This window comes from Bison bison, unplaced genomic scaffold, assembly GCF_000754665.1.
Source record: "Bison bison bison isolate TAMUID 2011002044 unplaced genomic scaffold, Bison_UMD1.0 scf7180017864057, whole genome shotgun sequence".
NCBI lineage: Eukaryota > Metazoa > Chordata > Mammalia > Artiodactyla > Bovidae > Bison > Bison bison.
Window position 1 is genome coordinate 4,320,020 of NW_011494629.1, and position 19,298 is coordinate 4,339,317.

At 40.8% G+C, this 19,298-nt stretch overlaps 1 protein-coding gene across 1 annotated transcript in view; it reads left to right on the forward strand.

Annotated features, from left to right (window-relative positions):
* HSD17B3 (hydroxysteroid (17-beta) dehydrogenase 3) overlaps window positions 1-19,298 on the forward strand; it is a 55,730-nt gene that overhangs the window by 29,379 nt on the left and 7,053 nt on the right. Inside the window, exons 5-10 of the mRNA XM_010836017.1 lie at window positions 81-148; window positions 1,726-1,761; window positions 4,809-4,843; window positions 6,225-6,306; window positions 6,838-6,903; window positions 10,651-10,800. Of these exons, the coding sequence (XP_010834319.1) occupies window positions 81-148; window positions 1,726-1,761; window positions 4,809-4,843; window positions 6,225-6,306; window positions 6,838-6,903; window positions 10,651-10,800 (437 nt within the window). The remainder of the gene's footprint in view (window positions 1-80; window positions 149-1,725; window positions 1,762-4,808; window positions 4,844-6,224; window positions 6,307-6,837; window positions 6,904-10,650; window positions 10,801-19,298) is intronic.

The following is a 19,298-nucleotide window of genomic DNA, read 5'->3' on the forward strand; positions in this document are numbered from 1 at the left end:
ATATGACAATTTTTAAGGCTTTCAATAGACATTTGACATGGACTCTTCTGATATCTTTTCGTTTTGCCTTTCTTGGTCAGTCAACAATGTTGGAATGCTTCCAAACCTTCTCCCAAGCCATTTCCTTAACACGTCAGATGACATCCAGGTAAGCTTGTACTGTTCTGCGGATGTTTTCCTCTCCCCCAGTCCTGAGCCCCCAACTGGGTAATACCAGGGCTGGGAAGGGGTGATGGGAGTGTGGTCAAAATTCTGCAATGCAGGTGGATGACTGGAGGTGTCCCTTTCAAGTACTCACCTGAGTACTTGATACATAGTGAAGGGTATCACTGTTCTAGACTATCTCTAGGAAAAGAACATCTTCCCTCTTCTCCACACATCAAAATTCACTTGTCCCAGTCTTTTGGGGGCTCTATACTGTGCTTTATAAGGGAAGTAATGCTGCCTAACAAATTCATAGCTCTGGATTCATTGGGAGAAAGCCAGCTCTTTGGCTTTCTTTGCCTTTCAAGATCATAAGATTCACTCAACTTTCAGTGTGAGGGAAGTCCATAATACAGACTTTGTGGCTGAGAGTGTTGTAAGTTCAACAAGCTTAACTCAGACCCATGACTTGTCATTGTTGGTCTTGAGTAAATTTATTATGCATTAACAGTCTTTGAAGGCACTGTATTTTGACTCTTCTCCAGGCTTTGCCCTTTGAAATCAAAGGGTTATACCAATTTTGAACAGGCTATGATGCTTCTATTCCCCAATCTTGCAAGTATTCCTAAAGGTTCCATGTAAGCCCCAAGTGTACTGCATGGACGAATAATGTCAGATTGCTTGGACACTGCTGAACCTCCTCACCAAACCTCTTCTGGCCACATGTCTAACTCCCTGTTCCCTGTTTCTGGCATAAGTCTGTGTGTCTTTTCATTAAGCTCACTCCATTCCTGCTTTTCTTTATTTATGTCTACATTTGTACTTGTCTATGTGTCTGTCCCTCTTTCCTTCTTTGTGTGTCTTGGGTGATTCTGGTAGTTTCTTTATCTGGCTTCTGGAGCCCAGAACCTCTACCTTATATTATACAACCATTCATCTTAATAATCTTTATGTTGCTACTGCTAAGTCGCTTCAGTCGTGTCCGACTCTGTGTGACCCCATAGACGGCAGCCCACCAGGCTCCTCCGTCCCTGGGATTCTCCAGGCAAGAACACTGGAGTGGGTTGCCATTTCCTTCTCCAATGCCTGAAAGTGAACAGTGTAAGTGAAGTCGCTTAGTCGTGTCTGACTCTAGTGACCCCATGGACTGCAGCCTACCAGGCTCCTCCGTCCATGGGATTTTCCAGGCAAGAGTACTGGAGTGGGGTGCCATTGCCTTCTCCAAATCTTTATGTTAGTGTCTTCTAGACCCACATTTACTAACCTCCCTTTTTTTAGCTGGAAATTGACCATCTCCCTTTGAGAAACACTGTCCATATTCCTCCCTAAATTTTCAAGGAAACTCTTAATTGACTTCTATTCGAGATCATGTTCTTGGAGACGCATAGTATAGTTGTCAGATTTTTCCCAGTTCTAGTGCATTGTTGCTGAATATCAACTTGGAGTGTAGTTTGCAGACTAAATGATACAACAATTTAGGCACACACTTTTGTCCACTTTGTGGTTCTTTAGCATTGAATATTTGTCAAGAGAATTTCTCAAATGATCCAGCTAAATCATGATTGTGATTATTTATTACAGAGCCTCATCCACTGTAACATCACCTCCGTTGTGAAGGTATGTGATCAATGTATGTGCTCAGCGCATTAAAATGTAGTAGCTGTTGGAATTTGGCAACTCAGGAGAACTGGCCCCTTCCCTGTAAATGTAGAATTCTTTAAAATTGAACTGTACTTGATTGAAAGACTATGTAGTAGCCTTTTAATTGTCTCATTCATTTTTCATTAAGAAAATACAGTGAATTCACTCTCCCTAGCATCTGAATCTTATTTCTGCATTCAGTTTTGTCATATGTCAGAACATATGCGGCTTGATGATGATGAATTCAGGATTCCAAAGCAACTTATAAAAATGAGTACCCTCCTCTGAATTTAGTCTTTGTAAATAGAGGAAAGCTCACTCTGTTTGGAAAAAGGACAGAGACTGTGGTTTAAATTTTATAGACTTGTTAAAAAAATTTTTTTTGTTGAATTGAAGTTCAAGTGCATGTGTGTTCTGATTCCAGATCAGTTACTAGTTAAGTAGACAGCATTGGGCATGCTATTTAGCTCCCTTGAACTTCATATTCTTCATCTGCTATTAATGTATTGAGGGTTGAACTAAATGGTGTGTCAAGTGCCATTCAGCACTCAGGTCCTTTTATTAGAATTTACTGCATAAGCATTTATAGGCTATCCTATGCTGTACCTATGTATGAATAAAAAAAGGTAGACAGATTGGGCAGACAGTTTGGAGAAAGGTACTGCCTGAGAGTGGACATAGCCCTATGCTTGATGAGTAGATGATGCTTTTGTGTGGAAACAAAAAAAGCCTTTAATCTTTCCCAGCATCAGGGTCTTTACCTCTGAATGATGAAAGCCATCTAAATGGCTTGAGTGAACCCTGGACTTTTAGCCCACACTCACTCCCACAGCTGGGCATCTTGTATGGTATACGCAATTCCCAACTGTGCATGGAAGCCCTCATAACTGCTCTGGATGGTTCAGTGAAACATCAGCAATGAATCAGGCATGACTGATTTTATTAAACTGGGACCCTTGTTGTAGAGCAGTGGGAAGTGCAGACTCATCTTCACAACATGCACTGGCAGCAGAAGACTGCTTTCCAGAGGAAAGGGGGGTAGATGCTGAGCAGACCAAAACTCTCTCTCTATATATATATATACCATTGGTTTTTTTGTTTGTTTTGGTAAATATACATTCTTTTTATGTTGAACAATTAATAGCTTTTTAAAATCCCCAGGCCATATAACTGAAAGTTTTATATGTCCCACTGTTGTCTGCAGCCTTACCACTAAAACCTTTCCATTAATGTATACATTGCTCTTTTAGTCTTGGTCTGTTTGATCACAGGGTTTCCCAAATGTATTTGACAACCTTCTGATTCTTTTAGCAGAAAAATGCTTTGATTTTCTAAAAAAAATATATATTTTTTACACACTGGTAGACACTAACTTCCTTAAGTAACAAAGAAAACAAATTGAAGGTTAGCTTCTAAGTATGTCATGCCCAAGATGGCCATGCTGGTTGGAAACATGACTCAGTTCAGTTCAGTTCAGTTGCTCAGTTGTGTCCAACAATTCGTGACCCCATAGACGGCAGCATGCCAGGCCTCCCTGTCCATCACCAACTTCTAGAGCTTGCTCAAACTCATGTCCATCGAGTTGGTGATGCCATCCACCCATCTCATCCTCTGTTGTCCCCTTCTCCTCCTGCCTTCAATCTTTCCCGGCATCAGGGTCTTTTCCAATGAGTCAGTTCTTTGCATCAGGTGGCCAAAATATTGGAGTTTCAGCTTCAGCGTCAGTCCTTCCAATGAATATTCAGGACTGATTTCTGTAAAGATGGACTGGTTGGGTCTCCTTGCAGTCCAAGGGACTCTCAAGAGTCTTCTTCAACACCACAGTTCAAAAGCATCAATTCTTCAGTGCTCAGCTTTCTTTATAATCCAACTCTCACATCCATACATGACAACTGGAAAAACCATAGCTTTGACTAGATGGACATTTGTTGGCAAAGTAATATCTCTGCTTTTTAATAATGCTATCTAGGTTGGTTATAACTTTTCTTCCAAGGAGCAAGCATCTTTTAATTTCATGGCTGCAGTCACCATTTGCAGTGATTTTGGAGCCCAAAAAGATAAAGTCTGTCACTGTTTCCATTGTTTCCCCATCTATTTGCCATGGAGTGATGAGACCAGATCCATGATCTTAGTTTTCTGAATGTTGACTAGTATCATTTAGTTATTCCAAAGGAACCATCTGGAAACACTAGAGTTCTCTATCAAGGGCAAAATTGGAGAATGAGTTTGAGGGCAAAGGGAAGGTAGGATAAGAGACTAAATACTGGAATGTTTGAGACAGGGACCCACAAAGTCCGGTGTTGTCTGTCTAATTGGGATCATTCACCCAATCAGGCTTTTGGGAGACTTTGAGAAATGCTGTCCAACAGTGCTCCACCTTAATGAAGTTGGGAGAATCAAGGCAAGGGTGTTGCTCCAGAACTGACAGGGAGGACCTCTCCCGGGGGCAGTAAATTGGACTGGGGAAGGGATTTTTCAATCCTGTTATAACTCCAGCAGACCAGCAGACATGTATCTAGGGAGCTATTTCATAGACCGCATGCAGGCTAACAAGGCTGCTGTTGAATTGAAGAGATGTCCTTCTTTATCTCGTACCTTGTATGTGAGATGGACACTTGTTAGGTTTCCTGACGGTTCCCTAATTCTAACTCCTGTGGGGTTTTATAATGGCCAACCTACTTTTACCTCTGCCAGAATGAAGGGAGTCTGCGAGCCTCATGGTTGGTCCCGTAGCCATATGTCAGTTCCATAGCTTTTCGCTTCGTTTTCCACAGAGACTTCAGTTTTAGGAAGAAGAAACCAGAGGCCTCTGAACTGTTTGCCATTTGTTTAAGACGCCTTCGGTAGGTTCCAGCAGACTCTAATGTTGCCAAAATTACCTCCAATGAGTGTCAGCAGATTTTCAAGGCCATTTGAGAAGCTGAAGTTCTTTCTCCAGTTTCTTCCAGCACCTATTTCCCAAATTCCCACTGCCCATTGCTACTTTGTTTCTTTAATGTCAGGGCTTTGGTCTTCTCTTATAGATGACACAGCTGATTCTGAAACACATGGAATCAAGGTAAGTTCTTTCCTTGAAAAGGCTTGGAGCAGCCTGTGCTGCCTGGCCTGGCAGTCAGCTGAGCTGGGGATCAGGGGGACAAGGTTCATCTGCTGCTGCTTTAACAAATGATAAAACTGCGGTGAAGGTTCATGGAGATTGTGGTTGAAAGCCTAACATTCTGGACCAGGCCAGCTTTGCCAACAGATAAGCATATATGAAGGTCAAATGTAGCATATACTGGAGGGAGGAAGAAAACAGCAATTCCAGCAGACCTTGTATTAAAAAAAACTAACTCACAATGAGCTTAAAAGAAACTTCAGAAGTTGGGCTGAGACCATTTCTTTGTTATTATGTATTTCAACTCTTGTCAGAATGAATACTCCAACTTAGGGGTAAAAATCACTATCCCATCAGTGTCTCTATTTATTCCACATTTTAAATCACCCTAGTACAATGCCCTGGAGAAGGCAAGGGCACCCCACTCCAGTACTCTTGCCTAGAAAATCCCACGGACAGAGGAGCCTGGTAGGCTGCAGTCCATGGGGTTGCTAAGAGTCAGACATGACTGAGCGACTTCACTTTCACTTTTCACTTTCATGCATTGGAGAAGGAAATGGCAACCCACTCCAGTGTTCTTGCCTGGGGAATCCCAGGGACGGGCGAGCCTGGTGAGCTGATGTCTATGGGGTCACACAGAGTCGAACACGACTGAAGCGACTTAGCAGCAGCAGCAGCAGTACAATGCCCATTTGGGAACTGGTTTTGCTCAGGTGGTATTCATTAAAGCAAATGGTTGATAGTTTTATCTTCCCTAGAGAAAGAAGGGGCTTGGCCCTGGTATTCAAATGTGAAGCTTCTTGGTTTTTCTGGATTGAATCCATCTATTAGGGAAGGGTTAAAGATACTGAACTTCCAAAGGGTAAGAACCTCAGAGACTTGTGTAGAAGTGCCTGTGTAAGCTGATGATGGACTGTCAAATTCCACCCAGGGAAGGATTCTACATATGACATCTTTCCTGTTGTGGGTCATTTTTATGAGTTAGAAGGGACTTTGAGCTCATGTGGTCACACTTGAGAGAGAAGCCTCCCTTCCCCCTTGAGTCTTGTCTGAGCTGAGTTCTCTGCATTTTCATGGGGGATCTTTGCTGGAGCTGAGCCCCTGTTTCCTGTCACCAGCCCTTGAGGTCAACTGGCTACCAACTGACATCATTGTATGGTAGTATTGTTCATGATGGAGGTGAAGTTGGACTCAGTTCTTGGAAGCAAAATGCTTAGCACACACACAGAAACCTAGAGAGGATGGAAGTTTCCTAGTGTTCACATGAGTCCCTTTGTTTTCTCCCTTCTCAAGGTGTAATTAAGTATCAAAGTAACTGAAACTTTGTTTCATTGCCTATTAGGCAGAAAGGTCTCATCTTGAACATATCTTCTGGGGTGGCCCTCTTTCCCTGGCCTCTGTACTCCATGTATTCAGCTTCCAAGGTGAGTGACAGATGTAGCCCAAGTCTCCTTCTCCTTCCTTTGGTTTTCCCATTTAGCTCTTTCCTTCAGATCATCTGGCAAGCTGATAGGCAGATTTGCCTAGAGGCACTCTTCTAGGTACAGGGAGCTAGTCCACCAGTATCTGGGTGCAAATTTGAAAAAGATGTGCCCTTGGGCTGATGAAGCCTTGGGGTAGCACAGCCAGGCTCTGCAGCCCCCTTAGAATTCCAGCCCCCTTTCACTTCCTTGCCTGGGAGCCGGTGCACTTTTCCTGCCAGCAAGTAACATTGTATTGATAGTTTCTTTCCATCCCAGAGACCTCCCTGGGTATGGCATCTACACATGTGGCAGCCCTAAGTAGGTATTTATTACAAAATGTATATTTCTGCTTTGAGGAAGCTCTTCCCAGACCAGGAAATGAAGTTATAACTAACTCCCATCAAGGCAAGCTCCCTTGGTGTCCTTTGAAATCTGAGCAAGTTGGCTCCAAGAGAGAATCAAGTCCTTAGGTGTTTCTCCTTCTTGTTCCAGGCTTTTGTGTGCACATTTTCCAAGGCACTGCAAGCAGAATATAAGGACAAGGGAATCACCATCCAGGTGAGGTCAATAGTTCTGAGTCCTTGGGAATGGGGACTCTGGACCCCATGGAGCCAGGGTGACTCCTTCTGGCAGGACGGGCTGAGCATGTGTGACTGGGAGAGAGGGTCTGTATGACACCACGTGGGTTCCTGTGATCCTTGAGGTGGCAGTTGGGCCACCATGGTTCTGCCTGTTGCTGCCCTCATCCGTGCCCTGAGTGCCGGAGAAGGAAATGGGGTGGGGTGAGTGGGTGCTCAGAAACACTTGCTGCCTGATGCTGCCATCAGGACAGAAATTAGGATCTTGTCTAACCATCCTTTACTCTCTGACCTAGATCCAGAAGATAGGCTCATGTGGGAGGAACTATGTGTGGGGAACAAGCAACAGAAAACCGGGTACTTTGTCTATGTTGGAAGAGGGGAGAGAGTGCTGTGTTTGGTTGCTGTTCATCTGTGATGGGCTACAGAGATTCCACAGTCTGGTTCTTGAGCAGTAGGGGAAGAGGTGCTCTGCTTCCTCTTGAGTCATGGAGTTGACCTTGTTTGAACTGTAAACAGAGTTGTATCATCACTGCGGTCTTTAGCCTGAACAGTATGCCATGTGCTTTCTTTGGCAACACAGTTAACTCTCAAGTGGTTTCTGGAACTTGGAATAAACAGTTTAGAGAGGTTTTTTGTGTTAATTGTTTGTGGAGAAGTTTGATGACATGCTATTATATATGAATAGGGCTTCCCATGCAGCTCAGTCAGTAAAGAATCTGCCTGCGATGCAGGAGATCTGAGTTCAACTCCTGGGTCAGGAAGATCCCCTGGAGAAGAAAATGGCAACCCACTCCATATTCTTGCCTGGGAATCCCATGAACAGAGGAGCCTGGCAGGCTACAGTCCATGGGGTCACAAGGACACCACTTAGCAACTAAACCACCACCATTATATATGAAAAAGTCACACTCATAGTTTTATTTTTAAAATTAGTGCTATATGTACCGATTTTCAATTAAAACACTCAGGTGGCCATTCCTATGAATTAACAAGTTATAGGATGAAGCTTATTCAATAGGCAGGTGTAAGTTAATAGTAGGAACTGTGTAAATAAAAGCATCTTCCCAGTTATAGTGAGTACAATCCCATTCTCAGCCTTGCTGAACCGAAGTCTTACTTATCAAAGATTTTTCCCTTCTATCCATTCTGCAGCTCCTAGCTGAGGACAGATTCGTTTTGCAACAGTGTTACTCTGCGTAAGCTAGTTTTGCTGCAGTAAAAACCAATTCCTAAAATGTCATTAATTTAAAACCACAAAGATATATTTCTCATTCATGCTACATATTCACTGTGAACTGTCAGAGGGGATTAATTCATTGTAGTGACACGGGTGCCTGGCTGATGGAGCAGCCTCCATCGAATACTGTCAGTTGGCATGTCAAAGAAAAAATAGAACAAGTTCAAGAGAACTTCCTTTGATAATTAAGGGCTCTGGGTCACATAGGTCACCTGTCACTTTTACTCATTCTCATTGGTTAGATCTGATTACATGGTCCCACCCAACTATAGGGACCCAGGAAGTGCAAGTCTATCATGTGTTTGGAAGAAAGAAGAACTAGAAATACTTGGTGAGCAGTGCTAATGATTACCAGAGCCACTTACACTTAGAGATCTTTGGAAGAAAAGTATTATACAAATGAATAACTGTGTCAATTTCCGTAGGAACAAATTGAATTGAACTGACTGACACACACTGGATTCAACTGTGAAACAATGTAATTTCAAGTGTGATTAGAAAAAAAAGTGATGTGACAAAAATTTCAAAAGTAATGTGAAGAAAAAGAAAACAAGATTTTTTTCCCTAAAGATGCCAAGGTCTCTATGTCAGGGAATAAAGTAAGAAACCCCATCATGAAACCTCACGCCAGGCCACATGTGGTGAGACCACCGGTGGAAGCATGGTGGGGTTTTCAGAGTCCAGTGTGCAGCTGGTTTTTTTTTTCCTACCAGAATAGGAAAGATTATGAGGTATCTGCTGTTCCTGGCTCCTAACTAAAGTGTGAAAGTGGGAATCTAAAGTACTTGAAAGGGCTCCAAATTTGGTAACGTGTGTTAGAAATAAACTTCTGTGATATCTCTGCCACATGAAACATAGAACATCCAGTTAAATTTGAATTTCAGGTAACAGATAATATTTTGAGAATAAGTATATCCCATCAATACTTGATATATAATTAAACTAAACATTTAGCCACTTCCTAGCCGTGTGACAGTCTCAGCATCATCTTGAGCTTGATAGCTGTGGGCCAGAGATACTGTAGCTGCTAAGTCAGTGGGTTCTGTGGAGCAGAAGATGTGGGGGAGGTGGGGTAGAGGAAGGGAGCTCCTTCTCTCATGCAGAAGCCTTGGAGCTGCTACAAGTCCTGGCAAAGACTCTATGATGTTTTGAAAACTAACTGGTCTCTCCAAACACACATGTAATTGGTACTCAATGAATATTTGTAAAATTCCTGAGGCAGTGTGCACTGTACCCTTGGGTTTGATTTTCAAATCCCAGTGCTGCCGTTTATCCTCTGAGTGATTTTGAACAGCCTGCTTAAACTCTCTGGGTTTGTCTCCCCATCTGTAAAAAGGGGTTTATAATAGCTGCTTACTTCTCTGGGTTACTGTGAAGATGTAGTGAATAAGTAATTATGCAAATTTTTACCAATGTTTATTGAGCCCTTGTTTTGTACAGAAAGGTGTTTTGTCAACCAAAACTCACTGTGGGAATAGAAACACTTTTATTATTTCCCTATCTGAAAACTGAGTTTGAAAAAGGATACTTCTTATATTTCTCTAACAGTACACTTAGAGATCTTTGGAAGAAAAGTATTATACAAATGAATAACTGTGTCAATTTCCGTGAGAACAAATTGAATTGAATTGACTGAAACACACTGGATTCAACTGTGAAACAATGTAATTTCAAGTGTGATTAGAAAAAAAAGTGATGTGACAAAAATTTCAAAAGTAATGTGAAGAAAAAGGAAAAAAACATGGATTTTTTCCCCTGAAGATGCCAAGGTCTCTATGTCAGGGAATAAAGTAAGAAACCCCATCATGAAACCTCACGCCAGGCCACATGTGGTGAGACCACTGGTGGAAGCATGGTGGGGTTTTCAGAGTCCAGTGTGCTGCTGGTTTTTTTTTTTTCTTACCAGAATAGGAAAGATTATGAGGTATGTGCCATTCCTGGCTCCTAACTAAAGTGTGAAAGTGGGAATCTAAAGTACTTGAAAGGGCTCCAACTTTGGTCACGTGTGTTAGAAATAAACTTCTGTGATATCTCTGCCAGATGAAACATAGAACATCCAGTTAAATTTGAATTTCAGGTAACAGATAATATTTTGAGATATATATCCCATCAATATATAATTAAACATTTTTCCATTGTTTGTCTGAACTTTAAATATAACTGGATGTCCTGCATTTTCACTTTCCAAGTGGGGGAACTGGGTTCTAAGAGCTCATGTTCTCACTCACATTGTGTCTACTTGAACCACCTGATGTAGTGTGACTAAGGCCTCATCCGGAGTTGGTTGCTAAATTAAGCCAGAAATCAACCTTTCTGATCCCAGCTCTGTGCTGGTTCCACACCTTTAACTATTCTATGATCATATATTGTCCTGAGACTTTTTAAGGGAAGAATAGAGTTCGAACACGAAGGGATGGTAACATGGGTGTTAATTTCTCAGGGCTGGGCAGATTGCTCCTGTGTCATGGTTTTCATTTCCCGTTGTAGGTGTTGACCCCATATGCCATTTCAACTCCAATGACCAAGTATCTAAGTACCAACATGATGACCAAGACTGCGGATGAGTTTGTTAAAGAATCACTGAATTATGTCACAATTGGAGACGAAACCTGTGGCTGCCTCACCCATGAAATCTTGGTAATTGATAACTTCTCCTTTCTTGAAGCAAGGGAGGACAGGCATGCGTGTGGCCCCAGCAGGGATTAGTCAGCTTTTCCTTGCTGTCGGAGCTTTCAGTAGTTCTCTGTCACACAAGGGTGGTGGTGCCAGAGGTATGCTGCTGAGGGTAATCCAGCCCATGAAAAGGCATATTTAGCCAGGGCAAGGAGAAGCTGGAGGGCTGGATGTCCAGCTGTAGATGACTCCGAAGTTGGCTTAGCTCATCCTTGGGTGCCTTACCTCTCCCCTCAGAAAGTAAAGTGATTCCCAGAGCTTTGCGGAGGTCAGACCAAAACTCAAGGTGCTTCTTCCCTGTAGGGGCTGTCTATGTTTTTGGCCTTCTGTGCCAGTAAATGTTTAACTTTCCAGGAAAAAAAAAACCAAAAAAACAAAATACCTTGAAAGAAAGTGAAAGTGAAGTTGCTCAGTCGTGTCCGACTCTTTGCGACCCCGTGGACTGTAGCCTATCAGGCTCCTCCTTCCATGGGATTTTCCAGGCAAGAGTGCTGGAGTGGACTGCCATTGTGTAGCATTTACTGATTGATTACCATGATTGATGTGAAGCTACCACTGTGTTGTCACTGCACATGAACTCAGGAGGAAGCTCACAATTGGCTCTCGTGAGCAAGTACAAGACGGTTCCTGTACGCTATGGACTCCATCAAATGTGGAAATAAAGTCTGAAGTATGTGGCATGAGGAGTTCTGGCCATCCCTGGGCTGTTTTTAGTAAAAACAAATAAACAAACATGAAACAAAGGTAGAGGAGTTGCATACTAATACTGAAAACAGACAGACAGGATAGTTCTCTTTCCAGCATCACCAAAGAATTTTAGCCAGGTATTTACTTTTCCTTCGTATATCGACTTTCTCCTCTATCTCATATGCTTTTCTGCTGTGGGAATTCAGTTCAGTTCAGTCGCTCAGTCGTGTCTGACTCTGCGACCCCATGGACTTCAGCACACCAGGCCTCCCTGTCCATCACCAGCTCCTGGAGCTTGCTCAGACTCATGTCCATCAAGTTGGTGATGCTATCCAAGCACGTCATCTTCTGTCATTCCCTTCTCCTCCTGCTGTGGGAATTATCTCTTTCTTTCTCTCTCTGATGCTAGAGGGATTCATAGGGCAGTGCACTGAATCCTTCCAAAGCATTAGGCTATCTCCTGGGCCTCAGTACTGAGGCTGTGGCAAGAGGTATTGAATGTCTTAGCTGATTACTTGCTACTTTTACTGTAGAATGTCAACAATGTGTGGAATCACTGTTCGAACTCACATTGCAAAGTAGACAACCAGAAAGAATATAAGATCTTTATTGCCAATTGCTGATCTCGTTTTTCTTCAGACCACTGCTTTCTGCATGACATGAAAACAAATTAGTGGAATGTCTAATGAATTTTAACTTAGTTTGATCTGATAATTTAAACTGTGCATTTAGGAAATATGCTGCCCATTATTTAGAGAAAAATGTTCAGTCTTGCTGGAGTGTCCCTTCTTCCTGCCTCTCTAAGATGACACTGGGGAAAGAGTACTTATGAGCTCCTACTGGTCCTTAAGTGTATGTGGCCGGTGTCCCCTCATCTACCTGATGATCGCTCACCTTGCTGGTTTATGTCTGTGGGCGTGAGGGGGTGACTCTTTCTGTCCTTTGGGCTAGCTAGTGATGGCTGCAGATCCCTGAATCTCTGCTACCTCCTTCATCCCACCAGAGGCCAGCTGTGCATCAGCACCAATGTGAACTGAGAGGTGCTGGAAAATCAAATCTCAGCACCTACCTTGCTAAGCTGAGATAATATTCTGTGGCTGCACTCCAGGAAGAGTGGAGACAATAAACCCTCCTTGGCCACCCTTACTTATTCATCACACTTCTCTATCATTCACCCCAGGCCCCCAGCCCTCCAGCATAAGCCCAGAGGGCAAACATATCAGAGAACACACATCTGGCTATGTCTCGCGCTTTCTCTCTTCTCCTTCCCATCATCTCCAGGGCTTTTTGCATGCTTTCCCACTGTCACATCCTGTCCATCTCAGAGGGATTTAGCTAGCTCCAGTGGGTAAGACTTCAGTGGGCTTCAGCAAGCTCCGGTGGGCTTCCCTGGGGGCTCAGATGGTAAAGCGTCTGCCTGCAGTGCAGGAGACCTGGGTTCGATTCCTGGGTCAGGAAGATCCCCTGGAGAAGGAAATGGCAATCCACTCCAGCACTTTTGCCTGGAAAATCCCATGGACGGAGGAGCCTGATAGGCTACAGTCCATGGGGTCTCAAAGAGTCGGACACGACTGAGCGACTTCACTTTCACTTTCAGTGGGTAAGACATCCTCTCCATCCCTTAGCAGAACTCTGTACTTGCAGTCATCCAGGATAGCATTTAGAAAATATTTTCTTGAGACAATGGCGTGGCTTGCAAGACTATTGTCTTGCTACATACTGTGATACAATTCTAGATGTCAAAAGTTGAATTAAAAAAAAAATTTCTCTTTGATTTCTTATGTAACAAATTCTGATCTCTACTGGCAAACAGATGCCAAAAACAAGAAAAAAGTCTGTGCTTGGTGAAGCAAAAGAGAAAACAAGGAAAACACGTAAATCATTAAAACCCTTAAAACCAATTTTGAATATGCCAGGGTGTAGAAAGATCACTGAATCTAAAGTTATGGGTAATCAAATAAAATCAACCAGCAGACAAGCAAGTCTTCCACTTCAGAGAGGTGAGGTCAACACAGGATGCTGTGTACCCCCAAGGAGTTTTGGGGCAACAACTGAGGTGGGACTGGAGCCTCTGCCTAAGAATCCATGTGGAACTTGGGGCTTCATAGTTACCTCATTTAATTCTCCTAAACATCTTGTGAGACAGGACATTGGCTCCCCTTTTACAGCTGAGGAAACCGAAGCTCAGAGCTGGATCAGATCAAATGAAGCTCAGATGGATCCAATGGCCTAAGAGCACCTGGCTTGTAATGGTAAAGCAAGGTTTTAAGCCCACTTTTGCCTGATGCCAAACATTTCCTGTCCCTTCTACATGGTGCCTCCAGGTTGGGAAAAGGTAGATAAAGATGGGGATGGGAGAGGGGGCTTTTTAGAACATTTTCTTGGAGGCTGAGATTTCCACTTATTTTATCTATGGCTGACTTCAGTAATCCAGAACATTTAGTTCAAGACAAGGCTAATGATGTTAATCTATGGATGATTCATGTATGACAGAAACCAACACAATATTGTAAATCAGTTATCCTCTGATTAAAAATAAATTAATTAATTAAAAAAACCAAGTTAATGGTTTTGTTGTGAAATTAAAAAGTTCTGGCTGGGATAAAAATGAAGTTTTTTGAAGAAGTTGTGTTGATTCATAGAATTGGCCAGTGGAAGAAGGCAATTGGTTCAACAACAGAAGTTCAACTAGAGGAAAACTTGAACCTTGTGGGGAGTATCGTGATTTCTTCAGGCAGCTTGAGCCTTGTGATTTTTGCACTCCTCTGAGGTATCCCAAAGCAGGAAACTAAAAATGGTTTCTGGGATGTTTTGTAGATCGATTGAGGAATGTTGGATTAACAGGATGACACTGTGGATGAAATAATTGCTTTTACCTAGACCTGTCTTATAGGACACAAATGTAATTTGAGGTCAAGAACCTTCCAACGCCTGCGCCTCTTGCCTCATATGTATGTAAATAGGCATCTGTGCCTCAACTTGCGGCTTCCCCCCTTTTTCAAAGTAAATACTCCACGATAATAACTTACGCCTTGCTATGCCTGATTCTTGGAGAAGGCAATGGCACCCTACTCCAGTACTCTTGCCTGGAAAATCCCGTGGACAGGGGGAGCCTGGTGGGCTGCCGTCTCTGGGGTCGCACAGAGTCGGACACGACTGAAGCGACTTAGCAGCAGCAGCAGCATGACTGATTCTGGAGAAGGAAATGGCAACCCACTCCAGTATTCTTATCTAGAGAATCCTGTGGACGGAGGAGCCTGGTGGGCTGCTGTGCATAGGGTCCCTTAGAGTTAGACACGACTGAAGCGACTTAGCGTGCATGCATGCATTGGAGAAGGAAATGGCAACCCTCTCAAGTATTCTTGTCTGGAGAATCCGGGGGACAGAGGAGCCTGTGGGCTGCCGTCTGTGGGTTCACACAGAGTCGGACACAATGAAGTGACTTAGCAGCATGACTGTAAGTCATTAACTCTGTAAATGATTTTTTTTCTTCCAGTTTTATTGGGATTTAATTGACATAACAGCATTCTATAGATTTACAGTGTACCTCATAATGATTTGACTTACATGAAAACTTTAGCACAATAAGTTTAGTGACCATTCATTATCTCATACAGATACAAAATTAAATAAATTTTTTGTTTAATGAGAACTCTTAGGATTTACTCTCTTAACAACTTTCATGTATATAATACAACATTTATCATGTTGTACATTATATCCCTGGTACTTTCTTATCTTTTAAGTGGAAGTATGTACCTTTCGACTACCTTCATTCACATAACATATCCTCATCGCTGGTAACTGCAAATCTGATCTCTTTTTCTGTGTGTTTGTTTTTGGAGAATAATTGACTTACAATTTTATGTTAGTTCTTGTTACACAACATAGTGATTAGATACTTCTATAAATTTTAAAGTTATCCCCGTAAGTCTCTCACTACAGAAAGATATTATATAATTATTGACCGTGTTTCCCACACTGTCCGTTTCGTGCCTGTGACACATTTGTTTTGCAACTATAAGTCTGTGCCTCTTAATCTCCCTCATCTATTTCTCTCCTCCCACCAACCTCCCTTCTGGAAACCACGTGTTTGTTCTTTGGGTCTGTTTCTGTTTTGTTATGTTTGTATATTCATTTCATTTTTTAGATTCCACATATGAAAGAAATCATAGAGTATTTGTCTTCCTATCTGCCTTATTTTACTTAGCATAATGCCCTTTAGGTGCACCTATGTTGCCACAAATGGTAAAATTTTATTACTTTTATGGCTGAGTAAATTATGTATAATATATAAATTATTACACACATTAATTATTAATATATAAATTATTGCATCATATATATTATATATATATATATATCACATCTTCTTTATCCATACATCTACTAATGGGCACTTAGGTTGCTACCATATTTTGGCTACTATAAATGATACTGCAATGAACATAAAGGTGCATATATTTTTCAAATTAGTGTTTTCATTTTCTTCGGATAAATATCCAAGAATGAAGTGGCTGGATGTTCTGCTGCTGCTGCTGCTAAGTCGCTTCAGTCATGTTCAACTCTGTGCTACCCCATAGACGGCAGCCCACCAGGCTCTGCTGTCCCTGGGATTCTCCAGGCAAGAACACTGGAGTGGGTTGCCATTTCCTTCTCCAATGCATGAATGTGAAAAGTGAAAATGAAGTCTCTCAGTCGTGTCCGACTCTTAGCGACCCTATAGACTGCAGCCCACCAGGCTCCTCTGTCCATGGGATCTTCCAGGCAAGAGTACTGGAGTGGGTTGCCATTGCCTTCTCCAGTAGTCTATTGTTAATATTTTAAGAACTCTTCATACTGTTTTCTATAATATCTGAGGGTTCCCTTTTCTCATATCCTCGTCAGTACTTGTTATTTGTTGTCTTTTTGACAATAGTCATTCAGACAGGTGTGAAGTTGTATCTTATTGTGATTTTGATTTGCATTTCTCTGATAATTGGCGATGTTGAGCATCTTTTCATGTGCTTGCTGGATATCTATATGTCTTCTTTGGGAAAATGTCTATTCAAATCCTCTGCCCATTTTTTCTTTTTTAATTAATTTTAAATTGGAGTATAGTTGATTTGCAACGTTGTGTTGGTTTCTTCTGTACAACAAAGTCAGTCAGCTATACATACATAGATCCACTCTTTTTTAGATTCTTTCCCATGTAGGTCATTACAGAGTATTGAATAGAATTCCCCGTGCTACTCAGTAGGTTCTTATTAGTCATATATTCTATATATGTCAATCTCAACCTCCCAATTTATCCTTACCCCCTGCCCCTCCTTTCCCCGCTGGTAACCACAAATTTGTTTTCTACATCACCTGTGACTCAACTTCTCTTTTGTAAATAGGTTCATCTGTACTATTTCTTTGGAGTCCACATACAAGTGATATTATATAGTATTTATCTTTCTCTAACTTCACTCAGTATCATCATCTCTAGTTCCATCCATATCACTGCAAATGGCATTATTTCATTCTTTTTTATGGCCAAGTAACACCCCATTGTACATATGCACCACACCTTCTTTATCCATTCCTCTGTTGATGAATGTTTAGGTTGCTTCCATGTTCTAGCTTCTGTCCATTTAAAAAAATAATATTTATCTATTTTTAGTTGATTGGTTTACAATATTGGTTTGATTTCTGTCATACATCAACATGAATTAACCATAGGTGTACATATGTCCCCTCCCTCTTGAATCTCCCTCACACAAGTTGGTTGTTTTTTTTGATGCTGAGTTTTATGTGATCTTTGTGTACTTTGGATAAATCTTTTGCAAATGTTTTCTCCCATTTGGTAGGTGACCTTTTTGTTTTGTTGATAGTTTCCTTAGCTGTGCAAAAGATTTTTAGTTTGATATAGTTTCTTTTGTTTCTTTTTGTTTTTGTTTCCTTACCTGAGGAGATATATGCAAAGATATTATTAAGATTGATGTCAAAGAGCATATTGCCTATATTTTCTCCTAGAAATTTTATAGTTTCAGGTCTTATATTTAAGTCTTTAATCCACACTGAATTTAATTTTGTGCATGGTGGGAGAAAATAGTCCAGTATGATTCTTTTGCATGTAGCTGTCCAGTTTTCCCAATCCCTTTTATTGAAGAGGGTGTCTTTCTACTCTTGTATATTATTGTCTTCTTTGTTATAGATTTATTGCCCATGTAAATGTCAGTTCAATTCTCAGTTCTCTATTCTGTTCCACTGATCTGTCTGTTTTTGTGACAGTACCATACTGTTTTGATTGCAGTAGTATAGTTTGTATAGTATAGCTTGAAATTAGGTAGCATGATACATAACTTTGTTCTTTTTCGAAGTTGTTTTGCCTATTCCTTTGCATCTTTTGTGTTTCTATGAAAATTTTAGAATTATTTGTTCTACTTCCTTGAAAAAATGTCCTTGGCATCTTTATAGGGATTGAATTAAATCTGTAGATTACCTTGGGTAGTGTGGTCATTTTAACAATATTAATTCTTCCAATTCATGAACATGTTGTATCTTTCCACCTTTGTGTCATCTTCAGTTTCTTTCATCAGTGACCTATAGTTTTCTGAGTACAAGTCTTTTAACTCCTTAGGTAAAAGGTCTTTTTTTTTTTTATGTAATGGTAAATGAGATTGTTTTCCTAATTTATCTTTCTGATAGTTTGTTGCTATTGTATAGAAACAGAGCAAGTTTCTGTGTGTTAATTTTGTATCCTGAAACTTTACTGAATTCATTGATGAGTTCTAATGGTTTTCTTGGGTCTCTTTAAAATTTGCTATGTATAGTGTATGTCATCTACAAACTGATAGTTTTACTTTGCCCTTTTCAACTTGGATTCCTCTTGTCTGATTGCTTTGCTAGGACTTCCACTAATATGTTGAATAAGCGTGATGAGAATGTTCTGACCCTAGAAGGAATGCTTTTTCTCATTTAGTATGTTAGTGGTGGGCTTGCCATATTTGGTCTTTTTTATGTTGAGGAAATTCCCTCCATACCCACTTTGTTGAGAGTTTTGATCATAAATGGATGTTAGATTTTGTCAAAAGCCTTTTCTACATCTATTGAGATAATTATATGATTTTTATTCTTGAATTTGTTAATATGGTGTATCACATTGATTGATTTGGGAATATTGAACAACCCTAGCATCCCTGACATAAATCTCACTTGATTATGGTGTATAATCTTTCTAATTATTGTTGAATTTACTAACATTTTGTTGAGACTTTTTGTATCTATATTCATCAGTTGTATTAGCCTGTAATTTTCCTTTTTGGTGTGTGATATCTTTGTCTGGTTTTGGTATCATAGAATGAGTTTATATATATATATATATATACATATACATACATATATATGTATATATATATATATATACACATTTACATATATATATATTCTTTTTCAGTCTTTTCTATTATGGTTTATCATGAGATATAGGATCTTGTTATTTATCTACTTTATATATAGTAGTTTGTATCTGCTAATCCCAAACTCCTAATTTACCTCCCTCCCCCCTGCTATCCATTTTGGTAGCTATAAATTTGTTTTATGTATCTGTGAGTCTATTTTTATTTTTTAATAAGTCCATTTGTTTATTGTTTTTTAAGATTCCACATGTAAGTGATATCATATAATATTTATCTTTGTCTGACTTACTTCACTTATTATAATCTCTAGGTCCATCCATGTTGCTTCAAATGAAATCATTTCATTCATAGATGTATATATACATACATCCTCCTTATTCATTCATCTGCTAG